The sequence below is a fragment of the Phacochoerus africanus genome, chromosome 8, assembly GCF_016906955.1.
Source record: "Phacochoerus africanus isolate WHEZ1 chromosome 8, ROS_Pafr_v1, whole genome shotgun sequence".
In the NCBI taxonomy this organism is placed as follows: domain Eukaryota; kingdom Metazoa; phylum Chordata; class Mammalia; order Artiodactyla; family Suidae; genus Phacochoerus; species Phacochoerus africanus.
In genome coordinates, this window is record NC_062551.1 from 52,243,656 (window position 1) to 52,261,747 (window position 18,092).

The window sequence follows — 18,092 nt, forward strand, 5'->3', positions numbered from 1 at the left end:
GTGGGTCAGATTCTCTGAGACCTTCCCTCTCTTTCTGAAATAGAGTCACCCCAAGAGGTCTGGGGTCCTTAGGCTGACTCCCTAACAATAATACTAACGACCACTGTGTACCTGATTGACAACTGCTGTATACCGTTATCTCACGGAACACCCATCTCCATCCGCGGAGGTGAAAGAAGTGTCTCATCCCTAGTCCCGCCAGCTTGACCAAAACCCAGCCTCAGCCCCGCTAACCTGCTTGGCTCTGTCAGGGTTCATTGTGGTTTGGGGTTGAAGGATGTTGACCACCTCAGGCTTGGTCATCGCTTGTGGGATTTCTCGGACCTTCTCGGCAATAAAGCTGTGCACAGCATTCAAGGCCTCCGCTGTGCCCTGTACCAGGCATACTCGCTCTGTAGTTCCTGTTGAGCAAGGAAGAGAGAGGGCACACTCATAAGACAGGAAGAGGGCCATTCCTGAGAGCCAGGGCCCATTCAATGGACAGAGAAGGCTGAAGTCCAGAGAGTGGACTCGACTGGCTCCAGGTCACACGGTAAGCCTCGGCAAGCTTAGGCTCCCAGACAGCGATGGATAGCTGGAAGAGTGAGTGGAATCCCTGTATTATTATCTGCACTTCCTCTCCCTCCCTTAAAACAACCCCAGGGGATGGAAGAATGATGCTTAAGTGCTTTGCGATGCCCACAGCAGCCCTGGGCAAGGGAGACAGGGCTCAGCTGCCTCTTCCCAACCCTTGCCGGCTCTCGGTTGCTTTGGCAACCATTCATTCACTCCCCCCCCCACCTTCTAGAAGCGGAGAGCTCAGGCCTGCAACGGTTGCCACAGTAACTGGAACCCCCTTATCGGTGTGGCTGGCCGGGTCCTCAGCCCACCCCCAGGGGGACGAGGGACGAGGCCCCGTTGCTATGGCAACCCCTGAAAGCCTGCAGCGACGGCCTCTGGGCTTTTGGAGAAGATGGGGAAGGGCTGGGGGATGGGGGAGAGAGCAGAGAGGCCTGAGTGCCTTCCTGGACCCACCAGATGGAGGGCTGAGGGGTGGGGGAGGGCAAGGGTGTGGAGAGGGGCGATCAGAGCGGGTCAAAGGCAATTCCTGGAAACGTGGAGACGGGAGACAGAGAAAGGAGGATGGGATGGGTGCCTTTGCTGGCGATTCTCCAGATACTGGCTGTGGTTCTGACCTGGGCACCTTTACTCTGTGTGTGTGTGTGTGTGTGTGTGTGTGTGTGTGTGTGTACTGGTGGGGGGGCAGCAGGAAGAAGAGAATCTAACTCTGGGTGATGCTGGGATATGTGTGTGGCAGAAAGACTCTGGGTAATAACATTGATTGACCAGTGTGAGTACATGCGTGAGGCTGTTTGGGTGAGTGAGGTGTGTGTATGTGTGTACCTGAGCAGGACTGGCTGAATTATCTTTATCTGTGTGTGTGTGTGGAAGAGAAAGAGCAGGAGAGACTGAGATATCAACAGACCGCCTGACAGAGGGATTCCAGTAAAGGCGGTTGTGGCGGGGAAAGACTTTGGGTGTCGCTGTGATGTTCAAAGTTATCTACACTATTTGTGAGGCTGAGCCGGGTGTGTCCAAGGGCTTGAGAGTAGGAAACAAAGAATCCCAGGAAGTGGCACTGAGGCTGTACCATGAATGTCTAGCACTCTGACATTGTATGACAGTGTGTGTGTGTGTGTGCGCGTGTGTGTGCATGAATGCAAGGGAAAGAAGGGACATCCAGGCACTTCTAGGTGTTCAAAGGACTACATGGATGACTGGTGTGTGGAACGTACGTATATGTGTCCGAGTGCGTGTATAGGAAACTGACAAGACTCTGTGACTGATGGGTGTGAACATGAGGAAGAGAAAGGGACCAACGGGCAGACACAGGTGTCAGTATGGAAGGCTGCTTAGAGAGCTGATGCATTTCTGTGTGTGTCTGAGTGTCTGAATTACAGTCAAAACTCTACCAAGACTGGTGGGGTGAGGCTGTGAGTGCCTGGCTGATTCAGGCATGTTAGGTGTATGGTGTGTGTGTGGGGTGTGTGTGTGTGTGTGTGTCTCCCTGGGTGGGACTCTGCCTGCAGGACCAGTTCGCTTCCTGGGTCTGTAAGAGATCTTGAGTGTGTGCCAGGCTCCGGGACACTGAGGGGTGAGTGTCTGGTGTCCCGTGGGCACTCCAGTGTGGCATGCTGGAGTTACCACCCCGACCCCTCGCTTGCCGTCCCTCAGCCTGGCATGCTGGTCTCGCCGTGCGTCAGGGTGTCCCTGTCTGGGGTCACTTGTGTAGGTGACGTCCCCCATCTCCTCTGGGCCGCTGTTCCTCACTCTTACTCCCCTCCACCCCAGAACAATGGCTTGGTCTGAGCCAAGCATGAGTCAGCGTACAGGCTGCCTCCGTCTGGGTGTAAATAGGAAAGGGTGTGGGTCAGGGTGGGAACTGGGGGATGGGGTGGCCCCAGGGAGAGCGGCTGAAGGGACCAGGCTCACCATCTCTGTGAGGCTTCCTTCCAGCTCAGGGGGTCTGGGAGCTTACACCCCTTTCATTCTTTAAAAAAAATTTTTTTTTTTTTTATTTTAGGGCTGCACCCACAGCATATGGAAGTTCCCAGGCTAGGGGTCAAATCAGAGCTGCAGCTGCCGGCCTACGCCACAGCCACAGCAACATGGGATCCAAGCCCTGTCTGCGACCTACACCACAGCTCAGGGCAATGCCAGATCCTTAATCCACCTAACGAGGCCAGGGATCAAACCCACATCCTCAAGGATACTAGTTGAGTTTGTTTCCACTGAGCCAGCAGGGAACTCCCCGCTTGCTGTTCTTAACCAGCGTCCACAGGAGCTTTGGGGGACTCTGTTGAACCCTGAAAGAATGTCTAATAATAACAGCTGGTGCTTACATAACACTATCACCAGGCATCATCTTAAGCACTTTATATACATTTGTTTCCTTTAATATATGAGGCAGGCAATAAGATTATTCTTTTTTTTTTTTTGTCTTTTGTCTTTGTAGGGCTGCACCCACGGCATATGGAGGTTCCCAGGCTAGGGGTCTAATTGGAGCTGTAGCCGCCAGCCTACCCCACAGCCTCAGCAACATCAGATCTGAGCCGCATCTGCGACCTACACCACAGCTCACGGCAACACTGGATCCTTAACCCACTGATCGAGGCCAGGGATTGAACCTGCCACCTCATGGTCACTAGTCGGGTTCGTTAACCACTGAGCCATGACGGGAACTCTGGATTATTCTTAATTTACTGCTAAGGACACTAAGGCACAGAGGTCTGCGGTTTGTCCAAGTTCACTCAGCCAGTAGTGAAAGATCAGGGTTTTGAACCCAAGTGTCTGGTTTCAGAGTCTGGGCTACGGAGCCACCCTGTGCTAAATCTGGGGTGTGAGGAGTGTGGGTGTGTTGGGGAGAGGCACACAATGATTGCAGTTTTGTTTTTTACGTTTTCGATAGTAAAAAAGAATGTCTCAATTTCTTAAGCAGACGCTTAAGATTTTGCACTTTGCTGCAAATATGTTATAAGTCGAGACTTTTTTTTGGCTACAGGTGCAGCATACAGAAGTTCCCAGGGTAGGGGTCAAATGGGAGCTGCAGCTGCTGGCTTACACCACAGCCACAGCCACACGAGATTCAAGCCACATCTGTGGTGACACCAGATCCTTAACCCATTGAGTGAGGCCAGGGATTGAACCTGCATCCTCATGGATACTAGTCAGGTTCCTTTCCACTGTGCCTCAACGGGAACTCCAAGAAAACTTTACTTAAAAAGTGTGTGTATGTGTGTGTTATTTATTTATTTTTTTCTGGGGCTAGATTTGGGTCTAGGACTTCAGGCAGGTGTTCAAAATCAAGAGTTTTAGAATCACTAGAATGTCTGAGGAGCCACCTCAGAGACTGTGTGGCTTTGGGCAGGTACCTATCTCTGGGTCTTAGTTTCTCCACATATGACCTGGAAGGACTGACTCTGGGGCTTGGGCTTCCTGTACCAAAGAGGGGACACCTTTTGTGTGTTCTGTCCCTCCCTTTGGGTTAAGGGGCAGGTAGATTTTTGCTGCATGTAGTAGTCACATAACTGCAATGTGTGTGTGTGTGCGCGCGCGCGCGCGCGTGTGTGTGTGTATGTGTGTGTGTGTGTGTGTGGACTAACTAGGCCCAGAGGACCCTTTCAATTTCTCCATTGTCATTTTTCACTGGTTCTCTATGCTTCAGTCACATGGAATAACCACACACCCCCTCCCCGCCCCCAGCTTTTGAACACGCTATTTCATCTCCCCAGGCCACCCTTCACTGCTCTTGACCTAGCTCACTCGTGTTTACTGTTCTGACCTCCTCGTCCAGGAAGCCCCTCCTGACCACCCCCCCCTCCCCAGGCTGGTCTGGGTGCCCTGTTTGGCCTCCCTCCATTTTCTGGGCTTCCCCCCCCAGCCCTGACCACCCTAGGACATCAGTGGTCTCGGTTCATCTCCCCTCCTGGGATGTGAGATCCGAGAGGGCTAGGCTGGACTGTCTCAGTCACTGCTGTGTCCCCATCTCTGTCCAGCAAGGTGCTGCATAGAGAATATGCTCAGAGAATACGTGTTGAATGAATGCGCGAAAGGTATCAGCCGGAAGCAGAGGAACACATGCTCAAGCAGTAGCATAGCCATTTCTTTTTTCTTCTTTTTTTTTTTTTTTTGGTCTTTTTAGGGCTGCAGCTGCGGCATGGGGAGGTTCCCAGGCTAGGAGTTCAATCAGAGCTACAGCTGCCAGCCTACACCACAGCCACAGCAACGGGGGATCTGAGCCACATCTGCGACCTACACCACAGCTCGCGGCAATGCCAGATCCTTAACCCACTGAGCAAGGCCAGGGATCAAACCCACAACCTTGTGTTTACTAGTCGGGTTCGTTAACCACTGAGCCACAATGGGAACTCCAGCATTGCCATTTCTTAAGTTCCTGCAGCTCCTGGGAAGTCCTAGGGACAGGACTGGGCTGTGTCCTTTATCTCTGAGCCAGGATCTGGAAGTTCTATTTCAGGGATAGAGAGCGGGGCTGCACGTCCAGGGGCTGGGAAGAGATGCTGGTTCACATTGCTTGTTTGAATCGTGTTTGGCCCAGGAGAGCCAGTGACTGGCCCGTCCTCTGAGGTTCTCAGCTGCCTGACCAGTGGGGTATGTCACTGAGTTGGGAGGGGATGACGTATGCCATGTCACAGAATGTTATCCAGGGGCAAGGAACCAAGTGTCCTTGGATGAATATCCCAAGCAGAGGTCTCATCCGTACCTTGCGGTCTAGAGGAGTGTAGGGGAAACTGGGCCAGGGTGGAAGAGAAACGGGGGCTGTGCCAGGTTCCCTGGACTGTTCTCTAAACCTCTTGCCAAAGCTGCTTAGTGAGATGAGGAGCGGGGGGGGGGGGGGGGGGTGGAGGCAGGAGAGAGAGAATGAGAGAGAGAGAGACAGGGAGGGAGCGAAAATATGAATTTGTCCTGACCCTGGGCTCCAGCTCTGGTGTTTGACCTAAAAAATCCAAGGGGATTAAGGATGAACTAGAACCAGCACTGGACCAAAGATGCAATTCGGGTGGCCTTCCCTGGATTCCTAGATGTCAAAGCTCAGGTGCTGGTCTTGGGAGGTCGATATGCAGGGGCGAGTGGCATGAGGGAGTGGGGGACTCCGGAGAAATTACGATTGGAGGAAGGGAGACAGAGCTGGAGAAGAGGCAGAAAAGAGGCTGGCCTTGCAGAGAGGGAAAAAGAACCACGAGGAAGCTGAGACTTAGGGGAAAAAGAGAAATATAAAGAGAGAGATGGGTAAGCAGGGGCGGAGAGAAATGAGGGTAGAAAAGACCCCATCGAGGGGTGCTACTAAATCCCGGGGGAGTGGGGGCTGAACAGAGAGAGCAGGGAGAGCAAGAGAAGGTGTGCGTGAGTTATGAGAGGTGGAGGGAGAGGAGAAGATGGGGGGAGAGACGGGACGTCAGCAAGGGAGAGGGAGGGGAAAGCAGAGACTAAGAGAACCGACATGGGGATGTCACAGTGGAACCAGAGGGACAGCAGAAAGCAGAGCAGGAGACAGAGGGAAGCGATGGGAATGGGGGCTTAGGGAACCAGAGACGGGCGAATCAGAAACAGAATGAGAGACATACAAAGAATGACAGCTAGAAAACCAGGACCACTCAGACTGGGCGAGATGGGGGGACTCAGAAATCCAAAGGGAAAGAGTGAGGGTCTGTGTACCAGGGCTGGCTGCCCCCCAAGCCCCAAGGGACGCCCTAACACCTGCCTCCTTGGCGCCTCCCCCCCCCCAGCTCCTCCAATTGACCCAAAGGGGCAGGTGTGTGGGAAGGGGCACATCTGCCAACACATCATGCAAATGAGCTCATGAATATGCAGCAGCCCATTGTCTTGCCCTGCCCCCACCCCCATCTGCTCAGGCCTGGCCCCTGGGGCCAGGGCAGGCCAGTCCCCTAAGGGGGAAGGGAGGCCCCCTACCCAGCTCACCGCCCCTAGGACAGCCCTCCTGCCTCCGGAGGACCCAGGTGGGAGGGTCGGGAGGCCTGGGTGTGCGGGCTAGGCTGGGACTCACCGGGATAGAAGTCTTTGGACTTGGAGAGCTTGATGGTGGCTCCAGTCTCCTTCTGCAGCTGCACGATGGTCTGCCCTCCCTTGCCGATGATGGAGCCTGCTGCGTAGCTGGGGATCAGCACCTTCAGGAAGTATTCCCCTTCCTCTGCAGGGGCACACAGCGGGGAGGGGAGTCAGGGGAGAGGGGTCTGCACCTTTGGGTGGTACCTTCAGGGAGGCACCGGTGTGAGGTGGGCTAGGAACCCCTGGGATTGGCGTAACCCAGAGGAGCGAGGGCCAAGACAACAGCAGTGAGCAAAATCCTACATGCAATGCTCTTCATTCATTTATTCATTCATTCATTCACAAACAGTTCCTGAGCACCTGCTGCGTGCTTGGCACTGTTCTAGTGAAATAGCCATGAAGAAAACAAAGCTCCCCGATTTCGCAAAGGAGGCAAATAAGGCCAAAAGCGTCTTAGTGAGTGATTCAGTCAAGTGCTCACACAGCACTTCTAGAAGGGGGCAGACAGACACAATGTTACCTCGAAAGGCCCTAAGCACCAAGAAACAAAAAGAGACAGGTGAGGGGATGGGGTGTAGGTGCTGCACTGACAGATCCGGTGGCCAGAAAAACCCTCCCAAGAACGCAGCATTCTTTGTTTATCAAACACTTCTACAGAACCTAGTATGCGCTAGATTCTGTTCCAAGTAATTTAGAAATGTGAGTTCTTTTAACATTCGCACGGATGCCATGAGGGAGGTACCTAAAACAACAACAACCACCGCTGCTACAGATGAGGAAACAAAGGTGAAGAAACTGCCCCTGGTCACATAGCTAGTAGGTGGTGGGACTGACATTTGAAGCCCTCCTGGCTCCAGAGTTCATGCTCTGAACCACTACGATGTACTGTCTCCAGCTGCGAGGAGGGGACAGAAGCTTGTGGCTTCCTGGAGGAAGAGCAAGTGCAAAGGCCCAGGGGTGAGGCTGTGCCTGGGTTGTTGGCATGAAGGTGAGATGGCCAGGGTGGCCGGGGCTGAGGGAGAGGGGAGAGGGAGAGAGGGGAGGAGACAAGGGCTGAGAAGGGTAGAGATAGCAGGGGTGGGGCGGGGTGGGGTAAGGTTTGGGCTTGTGGGCCAGTGTGGTTTGTATTCCAAGTGAGATGGGAGCTCGGGGAAAGCTCAGAGCAGATATGGTCTCTCCTAGGTTTCCAGAAGATCCTTCTGATGCTCATGAGAGAAGCAGACCGTGACAAGCCCAGAGAGGCAGCAACTGCATGGATCCAGGCAGGAAGTGATGGCCTGACAGGTGGGAGCAGGGAAGTGGGGAGGGAGGAGGAGGAGGGCTGGACTCCAGAAGGGGACTCAGTGCTGCGCTGGATGCTTTGCCAGATTGAGCTCATCCACTGCTCAGGGAATGAGGTCTATTTTTACCCAAGGGGGAACCGAGGCACAGAAGGGCACAGACACGTGAAGCTACCAGCCCAAGGGGACCAAGACAGCTGCTGGGTTGAGATTCCAATGCAATTCGGATTCAGTGGTGGCCTGCCCAAGCCTCACACCCTCCCTTGCTGAAGACCACATGCTCCAGAACGGCCTCAAAGACCGTGGGGTGCCAACGGTCCTTTACGGGGCTTTGATCATTCTAATTTTTTTTTTGGTCTTTTTAGGGCTGCACCCGCAGGATATGGAGGTTCCCAGGCTATGGGGTGAATCAGAGCTGCAGCTACCAGCCTACACCACAGCCACAGCAACACCAGATCCCAGCCGAGTCTGCAACCCACACCACAGCTCGTGGCAACGCCGATCCTTAACCCACTGAGCGAGGCCAGGGATCTAACTTGCGTCCTCATGGATGCTCGTCAGATTCACTGCCGCTGAGCCATGACAGGAACTCCTCTTTGGTCATTCTTGGTTGTGACCAGTTTTCTTGGTCACATGTAAAGCCCTCTGTTAATGCAGTCCCAAAGCACGTGCCTAACCTCTCCTAACCAAACCGTTGTCCCTATGTCCTCCCAGATTAGAAATTCGGGAGCCTTCTGAGAATAAGTCCCTTTGCAGTTAGGCTCTGCCCACTCTTCTGCTTCACATCCTCATCTTCCTTCAGGCACACCAGACACACTTCCCTTTTTGTCCCACAAACGTCCCTCTTTTCTCCCACCTCAGGGCCTTTGCACATTCACCTTGCTCAGAACTCCCCTCCCCCCAGTGAATTCCTCTTGTCCTTCAGGTCCCCCCTCAAATGTCCCTCTCGGCAGCTTTCCTGGAACCCTGAGGAGGGGATGATCCCTCTGTTTCATGCTTTCAGAGCGCTGTGCGCAGAAATCCAGTGCGGGCCATGTCACCGAAGCTCCCCCTTGTGTCCAGGAACTCGTGTGGTACCCAGCGCATAGTAGGCATGCAGTAAACCCTGGGAAATGGAAGGGATGAGCCAGGCCATGTTACTCCAAAGCTTACAATCTTAGACCATTCTTTGGTGGTTCTCAACTTTTTCTTTTAAGAAAGGAGACCTATTTTCAATGTCTCACATCCAGAGCAGCTAAAGAGAAACTGCTGTGTTAAAAGGAGGTGTGTGTTGGGGGGGGGGATGCTGGAAGCCCTGCCCATCTTCACCTGGTCCCTTGAAATTGAAGGTCTGGGTTCCCTGATGTGTTAAGATGGAGATATAGCGGCGAGGGGCTGGATGAGGCTTGGCAGGCATGGGGAGCGGGTCCAGAATTAAGGAGTTTCCTTTAGTCTGAGGCAATCCTCTTAAACTTGCCTTATGAGACCATTAAGCCTATTGGGTAATTTACCCCCCAGGGTGCCTTTCCAGCAATCATCTTGACCACCCCCCACCCCCAGCCAAGAAATTATTCCCTTCCCCGGGGCTGCAGGGGGCGCCCCTCGTCTGCCCTGCCCCTCAGCTTAACAGAGATGGGGGCTATTTCTCCATCTTTGAGAGGTTCGGAAAGATGGGGAGTGTGTTCTCGCTAGAACCTGTCCTCCTTCCTTCTTTGACCCCATCCCTCATCTTCCCTCCAGCCAAGCCCTCCCCCCCCCCCCCGCTTCCCTCATGAAGCTGGAATGTGTCCACCTATTCCGAAGAAAACTGGGGACCCCCGTCACCCCCCTCCATGCTTCCTCAGGTCCTGCCTGAGAACCTCCGAATGAAGTGGCAGAAACAGCCCTAGACTGAATACAAATTCTGTGTGGCCTCGGGTGAGTCACCTCACCTCTGGGGGCCTCAGTTTCCTCATCTGTAAAATGAGGATGGGATGGCGCTACCTCGTACAGTTACTGTCGTTAATTAGATGTGAAACTGTAAAGTACTTAGGCACGTCTTAGGCACACAGACCACTTGAGAAACAGCAGACGGCCCCATCATTATCAGTATCATTGTGCATAGTTCCCATTTCGTGGACAGTGGTAGAGTTCTCGTCGCAGTGTTTGGCCCTGTAACTGGGGGCTCTATACACAGAAGGGCTCTACACCTGGGGACGTGAGCCTCTAAAGTTTGGGGTTTTGTTAGGAAACAAGGGGAGAGACCCCACTTCCTTCCTCACCTTTCCCCAGGCTTCTCCCTGCTTCTTGGAGGAGGAGTGTCCACTCACTGCCAGAGGTGCTGCTCGCTCTCACCCTGAATTTGGCCTTGGTGCAGCCCTCTGTACTATTATTTCCCTGCTGCTTCTCTCCCTTCCTCCAATAAATCCTTCTTTTTTTCTTTTTTTTCAGCTGCACACGTGGCATATGGAAGTTGCCGGGACCAGGGATTGACCCTGACCTATGTATGTCACAGCTGTGGCAACGCCGGATCTTTTAACCCACTGCACTGGGCTGGGGATTGAACCTGTGCCGCCACCTCAGAGATAAGGCTGGATCCTTAACCCACTGCGCCCAGCAGGAACTCCAAATCCTTCTGAAGCACCCACTAGGTGCTAGGCCTTGTTTTAGGTCCCGGAGACATAGCAGGGAACAAGACAGAGTCCATGACCTTTAAGTCCACTCACTTTTAAAATGTAAATGCATTTAAAATAGAGGACATTTAAAACCTCACTGCTGGGAGTTCCCAGTCGTGGCTCAGCCTTATCGAATCTGACTAGCATCCATGAGGACGCAGGTTCTATCCCTTGCTCAGTGGGTTAAGGATTTGGTATCTCTGTGAGCTGTGGTGTAGGTTGCAGACGTGGCTTGGACCCTGAGTTGCTGTGGCTGTGGTGTAGGCCGGCAGCTGCAGCTCCAATTTGACTGCTAGCCTGGGAACCTCCATATGCCATGGGTGCAGCCCTAAAAAGCAAAAAAAAACTCATTGCTGGATTAACATGTATATATAAAATAGATAATCAACAAGGACTCATAGTACAGCACAGGGAACTCTATGCAGTATCTGTAATAACCTATATGGGAAAAGAATCTGAAAAAGAATGGATATATGTATACGTATGTATATAACTGAATCACTTTGCTATACACTGAAATGAACACACCATTGTATATCAACTGTACGCCAATATGAAATGGAAATAAAAATATATCATTGCTAATAGGCAGAATTGGAAAGGGCTGGTTGTGTGTCTTCCTCCCAAAGCACCTTAATACAAACCAAAAATGATCCCCTAAAAGTGTGTCCGTGGACCCCCTTGAATCACCTTGTGGGTGCTTGGCGGTCCCCATGCCAGACTAGTGGAAGTCTGGGGGCCCCTCCTCAGAGGCCAGCGTCCTACGGAGTGTCTCCAGCTGGGACCCCCAGCCTGTAAAAGCTCAGAACTCTAAGTCCCAGGAGGCCCCACGGTGGCCCACATTCCACGAGGCTCCTCCTCAGAATCTTCCCGTCTAGGGAGGCCCACCTCCTCCAGGCAGAAGCCAGGTGCTCTATCTGCCAGCCAGCCTGGTCGCAAAGGGCAGACGTGTTCCCTCAGCTGAACCCGGAGCCCCCAGACCTCACGCGTCCCACCTGCTTGAACAACCAAGGCTCTGACCCTGAATAAGTGCTTTTTTTCTACTGAAGCAGAATCTAGATGCCAGAACTTTCACCCATCCCCCACCCCCTCTTAGCTCTTCCTGGGGGGCGGCGGGGGGGGGGGGGGTCTAGACAGCTCCTCCCACACCAGACAGCAACTGAGGAGGTCAGCTTCAGCTCTCCTGGTTTCCCTCTTGCTGCAGCTTCAACATGTCCACCCAGGCTCTCCACCTTCTAGTCGTTCTGAGTCCCCCTCCTTGTGCTCACCCTCCTCAGGAATGCTTACAGAGGCTTCCAAAAAGTGACCAACACACCCCCACCTCCATAAATAATACTCATCTACCCAGGACATTTAGGGTGCTGTGTTAAGAGTGGCACTTTTGGGAGCTCCCGTTGTGGCACAATGGGATCGGCAACCTCTTGGGAGTGCTGGGACGAAGGTTCGATCCCTGGCCCGGACAGTGGGTTAAAGATCTGGGGTTGCCACGGCTGCGGCCTAGATCAAGACTGTGGCTCAAAGCTCCCCCCAGATGCCTTGGGGCAGCCAAAAAAAGAAAAAAAAAGTGGCACTTTTTACGGAGTTGACCCTGAGAGGTGACCGGGATGGGGGTAGGGGGGATTCATGACAAAGGCAGAGCAGCAGTGGATGCGGCAGAGGTGTTGTTTTCAGTGACAGTATATTTGGTGGGGAGGAACCAAAGTTGGGGTGCTGTACTCATGGTACCTGCTCTGGTCTGGAGGTTGGGGTGGAAGCGCGGGTGTGTCCTGTGGGAGTCTGAGGATGAAGGGGCGGGTACTGGTACTGTCTTGTGAGCTTGAGAGGATGTTGCTGGTGAAAGACAAGAGAAGGCGGGGGTGTGGTGCAGGAGTGGTACCATCGAAGGGGTGGGGCGTTAGGTGGGTGATGTCTTCCTGGGAAGGATGGTGCTGCTGGTCCTTGGGAGACGCGTAAGACAACTGAAACGTGCCTCTGAAGGGATGAGATGCTGAAAGGTGTGATGCTGCCTTTGAGCTGTGACATTGCCTTTGAGTGAGAGAAAGGTGGATGAGGTACGATTTTTTGGGGACAAATCACGGCTGGGCAGTGAATCAGGAGCGGCATTTTCTGTCGTCATAGTAGCGGTAGTAACAGCAACCATGACAATGATGCTGGTAACAAGAATAATAGCTACTGTTTATTGAACAGCTACTCTCTGCCAGGCCTAGTGCCATGTGCCTCGCACACACAGTCTCATTTAACCTACACAACAGCCTGGCGCCATAGAGCTGGATCTTTTGGTTCCCATCTTCCAGATGAGGAGACTGAGGCTCAGAGAAGTGAAATAATTTACACCTGACAATGATGAGATGAACCCTGGAAGGTCTCACTCAAGGCCTCTTGTCCCTGGTGATGACGTCTTTGTGTTAAAGGGCGAGGATGCTGGAAGCAAGACCTGGCTGGTGTGTGAGGGATGTGTGCGTGCGCATGTGGTGGGGAGTTGCTGTTTCTATATACATGGGGGTGACAGAGGTGGGAGTACAGGCAGAGGAGTATGGGGGCCATTCCAGGGGCACCTTAAGAGTGATCATCTGTACTCAAGGGGGACCTGCTTTGTTACTGTGCCACCAGACTGCGATTTCTTGTTTCTGGGGTGAGATTCTAACTGCAGTTTCCATTCAAGCTCTTGATCCAAGCCCGCTTGTCCTTAGCACCTCAGCTCCCTTCCCATGGCATCTGCCTGCCGGTCACAGAGCCCAGAAGCCAGTTTTAGCAGCCACCATCTCCTCTATCAGCCCCTAAGATGGGCAAGAGCCCAATCTGCCCAGGCTGGCATGACCTGCTGTGACACCCTGGAAAGGCCCTCACCCCGCTGAGCCTCAGTTTCCTCACCTGAACATGGGGGTCACTCTAATGTCTACTCACACAAGGGAGCCAGCCTCCTGAGTGCAAATCACAGCTCTGCCTCTTATCAGCTGACTGACTTCAGGCAAGTGAATTAACCCCTCTGTGCCTCAGTGTGTCACCTGTAAGACGGGCAACATCATCAGACCATAAGGATTTAAAAAAATTTTTTTTGCTTTTTAGGGCTGCACCCACGGCATATACAGGTTTCCAGGCTAGGGCTCTAATCAGAGCTACAGCTGCTGGTCTACACCAGTCACAGCAACGCCAGATCTGAGCTGCGTCTGCGACCTACACCACAACTCATGGCAAAGCTGGATCCTTAACCCACTAAGCAAGGCCAGGGATAGAACCCGCAACCTCATGGTTCCTCGTCGGATTCAGGTGCGCCACTCCATAAAGATTATTAAATACTTGGTCCATGCCGAGTGCCTTCCATAATACTCGCTGGTGCGCTGTAGCACTACAAACGTGAGGGATTACCACTCATTATTATTATTATTACATCATAGCATTGAGAGAATTAAACGAAATACTGCGTGTAAGGCGTTAGGCAATCCTGTTGGGAGCTACCATGCGTATCATCGTTCTGGTTTACTGTTATTTCCCCATTTGGCAGATGGTGACACTGAGGCTCAGAAAAAGGGTGAGACTGACCCAGCATCCCACCGACAGGAAAGTTTTATTGGAAGCAGCCCTCAGTTTTGTGGTGAACGTCCCAGATGCTTGCCCAGCTCTGTCCCTGAGTGTTTCCACAAATGGAGGACTGTAATTTTGCATCCCCAAGCCTCAGTTTCCTCCTGGGTCAACAGGAGGGGAGGGGAGAGTCTGGAGGAGCGGGTCCCTAAGGGCTCATCCTAGTTTCCCCACTGCTGAAGGAGGCAGGATGCAAAGTGTCTGAATGAGCTCTGGAGCTGGAAGGACCAGGGCTGGAGAGATCGCAGCTCTCCCATTTACGAGCTGTGTGGCTTCGGGGGCGAGTGGCTTCCTTTCGCTGAGCCTCAGTTTTCCTCATCTCAAAAAGCAGCTCAAATCACCCCCCCCCCCAAGGGCTGTATTAGGAATTAACCCATATCTCAGAGCCTGACTCCTAGTAGGTGCCAAACACTTGGATCTGACCATCCTTAGCAGCATCACACTGTTAGCTTGTGCTGTTCGGAGTGATCAGATTTTGAGCATCTCAACCCCTATAAAAGAAGGATGAGACCTCCGCCAGCAGGGGTGGCACTGGGCCGCCAGGCTGGGCTCCGGGACCGCCTGGATCCCCGACCCTCACCAGGACTGGGAATGGCAGTGAGGCAGGAAGGAGGGAAGGAAGTGGCGGGGACACATTCATGGGTGTGCTGGGGGTGGGGGAGCAGGAAGAAGGACAGGAAACTCCCTCCCACCCCTCCCCCAACTTCCCTTTCCTCCAGTTTCCGCTGGACAGCCTCACAGGCAGCCAGGGGTTCCCCGATTTCTGTTCCACCTGGACAGCGGCAGGGGGTGCTGGGAAGGGAGGGACCTACTCGGCTCCTATTCATTCCAGGACAGGAGGTGGGAGGTCCCCACCCCACCCACTACAGCTTGGCGGAGTGGGAAGAGCGCGCTCTGCCTGAGGCCATCCCTCTCCCATCCGGAGGAAAAGGCCAGAGGAAGCTGAGATTTTGGCCAAGGTGACCGCTGAGAGGGCCTTGTCTGCTCTGGGGTCTCTGTCCTTCCAGGGAGCTAATGGGCTGGACTCTCAGTCCCCTGACCTGCCCTGTCTCCGCCAAGTCCTGCGTCCCCACGGGCAGACAGACATACACCTAGAGTTCCAGCATGGCTTTCATTCTCTGCTACACACACCTCCTCATGAGCGCATGCGCGCGCACGCACACACACACACACACACACACACACACACACAGAATGAGGGTCACTCCTGTTTTACACACACACCCCTTCTGTGTTGTCAAACATTCAGGCATCATACACATGCACACACACACACTACACACACTCCCTTGCTATACACACACAGAATCATCCCCACACCAACCTTTTCACACACGGCCCCTTGTTACACATACACACTCACCTGGATGTCACACACACACCTTCCCTTTTTACACCCCTTGGGTGTCACATGCACACGTTCCTGCTGTCACCTGGGCCCCCGTCATTCCCTATCCTTGTTACACACACACACCCTTGTGAATTTCAGCAGAGCCCCAGCCTCTCCCTTGTCGTACACCCACCTTCCCTTGTTGCACACACCCCCCTCTGATGTCACCGTTGCACACCTCCGTGTGTCACACCCAGCCCCAGCCTCTCTGGAGTCACACCCACACTCTTTTCTTGTCACATACCCCCGTCAGCTTCTCCTGGTCCCACTCCACCCCGGACACGCCTGTGTCACACACACTGAACTGCCTTCCCCTGATCCACACAGCCTCTCATGGCTCACACCCAGAGCCAGACCATTCGGCAGCCCACACACACCCCCTTGCATGTCACATACACGCTCTCATGTGTCACACTCTACCAGTCCCCCCTGGGGTGACACGCACACACTTGCCACATATACCCCTACAAGGGTCTCAGACATGGAGCCAAGCCCCTCTCATCTCACCCTATCTCTTACACACACACGCACACACCCTCTTTCCTGTCATATCCATGATCCCTAATGTCTGGGCCTTACAGGACTCACAGGCACACATGAACACACACACACACCTGTCCCAGCCACACATTCTCTCACTGAGCTTTACACACCCACCTATTCCTCCATGTCACCCAACACACCCACCCAGCTTGTCCCCACGCACAATCCCGCCCGTGGCCCACACATGCCTCCCTCTGGGACAACCCTTGCTCAGGACATCCCCAGGGAGGAAGGCTGGGAGACTCCGGGTCCACAGGCCTCTTCAGCTCCTTCCCCTCCCCCCGCCAGGACACGCCAGCCCGGAACACCCCTGCCCCGAAAGGGTCACATCACACACCCCTCAAGGACACAGAGACACCGGCTTGGAGGGACTCACGCCCCCCCATCCTTTGCTTGCCCCCAAGGACACTTACCACCCCCTCCCCCCCAACCCCTCTCACGCAGACAAAGCTCCCAGCCCCGGGCCGCGGCGAGAGGGGGAAGGGGTCCGGCTCCCTCCCCAACTCCCGTCTCCGTTCCCCAGTCTAGGGAGGGGCGCCCTTCCCCTCCCCAGAGCCCTTGCACCTGCCATTGGGGGGGGGGTAGGAGGATGGAGAAAGGCGAGGCCCCCTGCCCGCTCCCCCACAACGAGCCGCAGCCCTTTCTCACCTCCCGTGTTGCTGCGCTTGGTGCAGACCACCTCGGGGGGCGTTTCGAGGGGCCTCTTGCGGGAATCCGGGGCCTCGGACTCCATGGGGGGGGCCTGGGGCGGCGGCTGCTGCTGCTGCGGCGGCTGCGGCGGCGGCGGTGGCGGCTGCTGTGGCGGCGGCGACGGCTGCTGGGGAGGCTGGGGTTGCGGCGGCGGCGGCGGCGGCGGGGGCGGCGGCGGCTGCGGGGCCGCGGAGGCCGTGAAGAGGCCGTGCACCGCGCCGGCGGCCATCATCCTCATGGTGGGGGGGGGCGGGGGACGGGGGAGGGGGATGTGGGAGGGGGAGGGGGCGGCGGTGGAGGGATGGGGGAGGGGGAGCCCCGGAGAGGGAAGGAGGGGGGAGCTGGTTCTGGGGGGCTGACAGAGCCCCGAGAGCGGATGTGTGCCGGACCGGAGGGCAGAGGGGGTCTCGGATAGGGCCCAGAGAGAACTGAGGGGTGGGGTCTCTCTCAAGATAACGGAGGCCGGGGACTGGCCGCACCACTGGAGGGAAGGGACCCCCTTCTTTGCTCCCCGGGGCGAAGGGCCGAGCCCCCCAGACCCTGCCCGGGGCGGGGGGCCGGAGGAACGGAGTTGGAGGTGGGAGGCGGAGGCGGCCGCTAGTGGGGACCCGGGGGGCAGCGAGCGCGGGCGGCAGCGGCAGCGGGGCTGGCGGCGGCTGCTGGCCCGAGCATCTTCTTCCCGGAGGCTCCCACAGCGGCCTGGCCCCTCCCACCCGCGCAAGGTCACGCCCATGCAGGTCAGGGCCACGCCCTTCGGCGCCCCATTGGTCTGCCCTTGAAGCCTGGACCACGCCCCCTGGATTGACCACGCCCCTTCCCGCAGCTACCGGAGGGACCAGGATCCCCGCGGCTGCACGGAGGACTCCTCCACACCTTCCCCACCCCTCGCCTGTACTGAATGTTTACTGAGCACTTACCATGTGCCAGATCTGATTCTAAGTAAGCAGTTCACAAACGTTATCACATTTAACCCCTAATGCAACAAACTCTGTAAGGTACTCCTGCTACCCCATTCTACATATGAGGAAACTTGAGCCTCAGCCACTTGACATTACAGGGTCGCGATAAGAAATCTCGCTTCACATGACTCCCACCCCTGACAGCTGGGAAGTTGCTCTTCTCCTCAAATTGTTCATCTATCCCTTGTTACTGCAAGGGCTCAGGGGATGGAGTTCAATGAACATCTGAATTAAAACATGCATCAATTCAGTCAATGGCACTTGTGAACTAAAGTGCCAGGCACCGTCCCAAACACTGGGACAAATCAGTCTTGGCCCTTAAAGAGTAAATCTTATTGGAGTGCCTGCTGTGGTGCAACGGGACCTGAGACATCTCTGCAGTGCCAGGAGTTAGGTTCGATTCCCGGCCAGGCACAGTGGCTTAAGGATCTGGCATTGCCACAGCTGCAGAGTA

The 18,092-nt window shown here is 54.8% G+C and overlaps 1 protein-coding gene across 1 annotated transcript in view; it reads right to left on the reverse strand.

The window, feature by feature from the left end:
• NOVA2 (NOVA alternative splicing regulator 2) overlaps positions 1–16,797 on the reverse strand; it is a 29,462-nt gene extending 12,665 nt beyond the window's left edge. Inside the window, exons 1-3 of the mRNA XM_047791882.1 lie at positions 16,638–16,797; positions 6,563–6,706; positions 235–401 (exon numbers count right to left, since the gene is read on the reverse strand). Coding sequence (XP_047647838.1) covers positions 235–401; positions 6,563–6,706; positions 16,638–16,722 — 396 coding nt within the window. The 5' untranslated portion in view covers positions 16,723–16,797. The remainder of the gene's footprint in view (positions 1–234; positions 402–6,562; positions 6,707–16,637) is intronic.
• Between the last annotated feature and the right edge of the window lie 1,295 nt (positions 16,798–18,092).